This window comes from Triticum aestivum, unplaced genomic scaffold (assembly GCF_018294505.1).
Source record: "Triticum aestivum cultivar Chinese Spring unplaced genomic scaffold, IWGSC CS RefSeq v2.1 scaffold260655, whole genome shotgun sequence".
Lineage (NCBI taxonomy): Eukaryota > Viridiplantae > Streptophyta > Magnoliopsida > Poales > Poaceae > Triticum > Triticum aestivum.
Genome location: NW_025247933.1, coordinates 1 through 2,366, shown reverse-complemented (window position 1 = coordinate 2,366; position 2,366 = coordinate 1). Strand labels below are relative to the sequence as shown.

Below are 2,366 nucleotides of genomic sequence, written 5' to 3'. Positions count from 1 at the left end.
AATGCTAAAACCATGAATGGTTTACAGAGGGCATTTATGCATGAAGCACAAGTTCACGAGCAAACATCAGCCAACAGAACCAAGTTACTTGAGATTCTCCAAAATATCAAAGGTCTCACTACTGAAGAGGTTGTCATGGCTGTTCGTGTCATTGGTGGTGATGCTGGAAAGACCGAACTTTTCATCCAATTGCGTGATGATTACAAAGTGGTGTTTGTTCGTCAGGAGCTTGAGGCGGCCAAAAAATAAGTGAATTTCCAGATTTACATTTCTGCATTGCTAGTTTAATATTTTTTAGGTCAGGACTACTTGTTTACTTGAAAACTCATCAGTAACAATATTTGATTTTTGCCACTTTATTTGTACATAGTCTTCTCCTATACAAACTATTGTTTGTTATATAAATACCACATTACCTTGCAATTCTCCTGGAGAACTGTAGTTTGCTGTATAAACACAAGTCTTGCAACCATTCAGTTGAACATAATTTTGTGGCTATGAATTGCAATGGCGGCAACAATATTCAGTTTGATGTTACTGGTAAGCTATATGTACTCTTTTTGTCTTACCTTTTTTTTTCCGGGGAGATGTCAAAACTATCATAACCTGCAGGTTATTGCTATCCTATTTAGGCCACTAAGCTATACACTTATCATATATTTTTATTCAGAATGGCATAGCTTCTCAGTTCATACATTATTCTGCTTAAATAAGAAACTTTTCCTGCAAGGAATACATTGAATATCCCACTATGCAAAATAGTTTCAATGCAAGGGATAATCTGTTTGCATCCAGTTTTAATAGCTTCTGTACTGACCGTCATTTTATTTTGTCTGATGTTGCATTGCAAACCTAGACAAAAGGCCCAAGGCTGGTTTGTGCATACTCAATGTCTCCTCAATAACTCCCATTCCTGCACCGCTGAACCAAACAGAGGAATGTAATTTTTTGTTAAATTCACATTCCCATGTCTTATCCCTCAGCCAACTCCCCCTTAAAAACTCCCATGCCCATTCCCTCAAACTGTCAAACACGCTGTTAGTCTCAAAATCAAGAATCACAATCAGGTCGGCAAGTTTCAGAAAATGAAAGCAAACGGGAGCGGCAAGTTTCAGAAATCTGACGGGAAACTGAACTGGGGACACATTCGGATTCAGAAAAAGGAAATCTGACGCGTCCTCCATCGCGCACGCGCAGTACAGCGTCTTTAAATATCAGCACACAACTCCTTCGCGTCCCACAACACCTTCCGATCCCGCAGACAGACCTCGCCCAAATCCCAGTCGCCCGCCCTTTCCTAGCTGCAGTAGAACCCTAGCAGCAGATCGGGCTGCCGCCGGCCGGGATGGAGGGGCTCGACGTCGACGACGTCTTCCACCACTACCGGTTGAGCCCTACGGAAGTGGACGCCGTCACCTACTACCTGCCACGCCTCCTCTCCGGTGAGACGCTGCACGGCGTCGACAAGCTCATCCACCGCGTCAACATCTCCGGCTGCGAGCCCAAGGATCTGGCCGCCCGGTACGCGCCCGTGCCGCAGGCCGTGAGCAGCGGCGACCGGTTCTTCTTCACCACGTGCAAGAGCAAGAACGGGAGCAAGCACCAGAGCGTGCGCGGCGCCGGCACCGGCACCTGGACCATCCAGAAGACCACGGAGATTTGCCACGCGGGAGTCAAGGTCGGCGAGGTCAAGAACCTGTCCTTCAAGAAGAAGGGCAAGTCCACCGGCTGGGTCATGGAGGAGTACCGGTGCCTGCTGCCGGAGGCCACCGTCAGCGACGGGGTGAAGGTCTTCTGCAAGATGCACTTGGCTCAGCATGCCCCTGACGCGGCCCGACAGGAATCGGAGGCGTACAAGCTTCAACAACCGCAACCGGAGGCCGTGACCCAGAGCACGCACGCGCAGAAGAGGCCAGCGACCGCTGCCGCCGCCGAGCCTCATCCGGCGCGCCCTCAGAAGAGGATGCGCGGTGCCGTCCCGGTCCCGGCACCTGCCACATCGTCGTTCACCGCTGCAGCACCGGTTTTCTTGCCGGATGAATCCGTACCTGAAGCTGACGACGACATGGCCCGGTTCTGTTGCACAATCGATGAGCTTCTCGGGTCACAAGCGGAGGAAAATCTCCCGGTCGGAGCTACTAACAGCATCGAACAGAACTTCTACTTGGAACCAGAGGGGCTTTTCGCTGATGCTGCAGAAGAAATCGTCCCGCTCGAAGCTGACGAGCTGGAGTTCCTTAGGACCTTCCTCGATGAAGAAGCAGAAGAGTCGACGAACGACAAGTCATCCATTGCCCAAGACGTGGGGACTTACAAGCCGCCGCCGCCGATCATCTTCCATGATCCATTTGAAGCAGCGTGGAAGG

General features: G+C 50.1%; 1 protein-coding gene across 1 annotated transcript; it reads left to right on the top strand.

The window, feature by feature from the left end:
• Positions 1 to 1,246: 1,246 nt before the first annotated feature.
• Positions 1,247 to 2,358, top strand: LOC123177216 (protein NTM1-like 9; the record flags this gene model as incomplete). The annotated part of the gene is made up of 1 exon (XM_044591089.1): positions 1,247 to 2,358. A coding segment is annotated over exon 1 (1,013 nt), but the record flags the coding sequence as incomplete, so codon positions are not given.
• Positions 2,359 to 2,366: the final 8 nt, after the last annotated feature.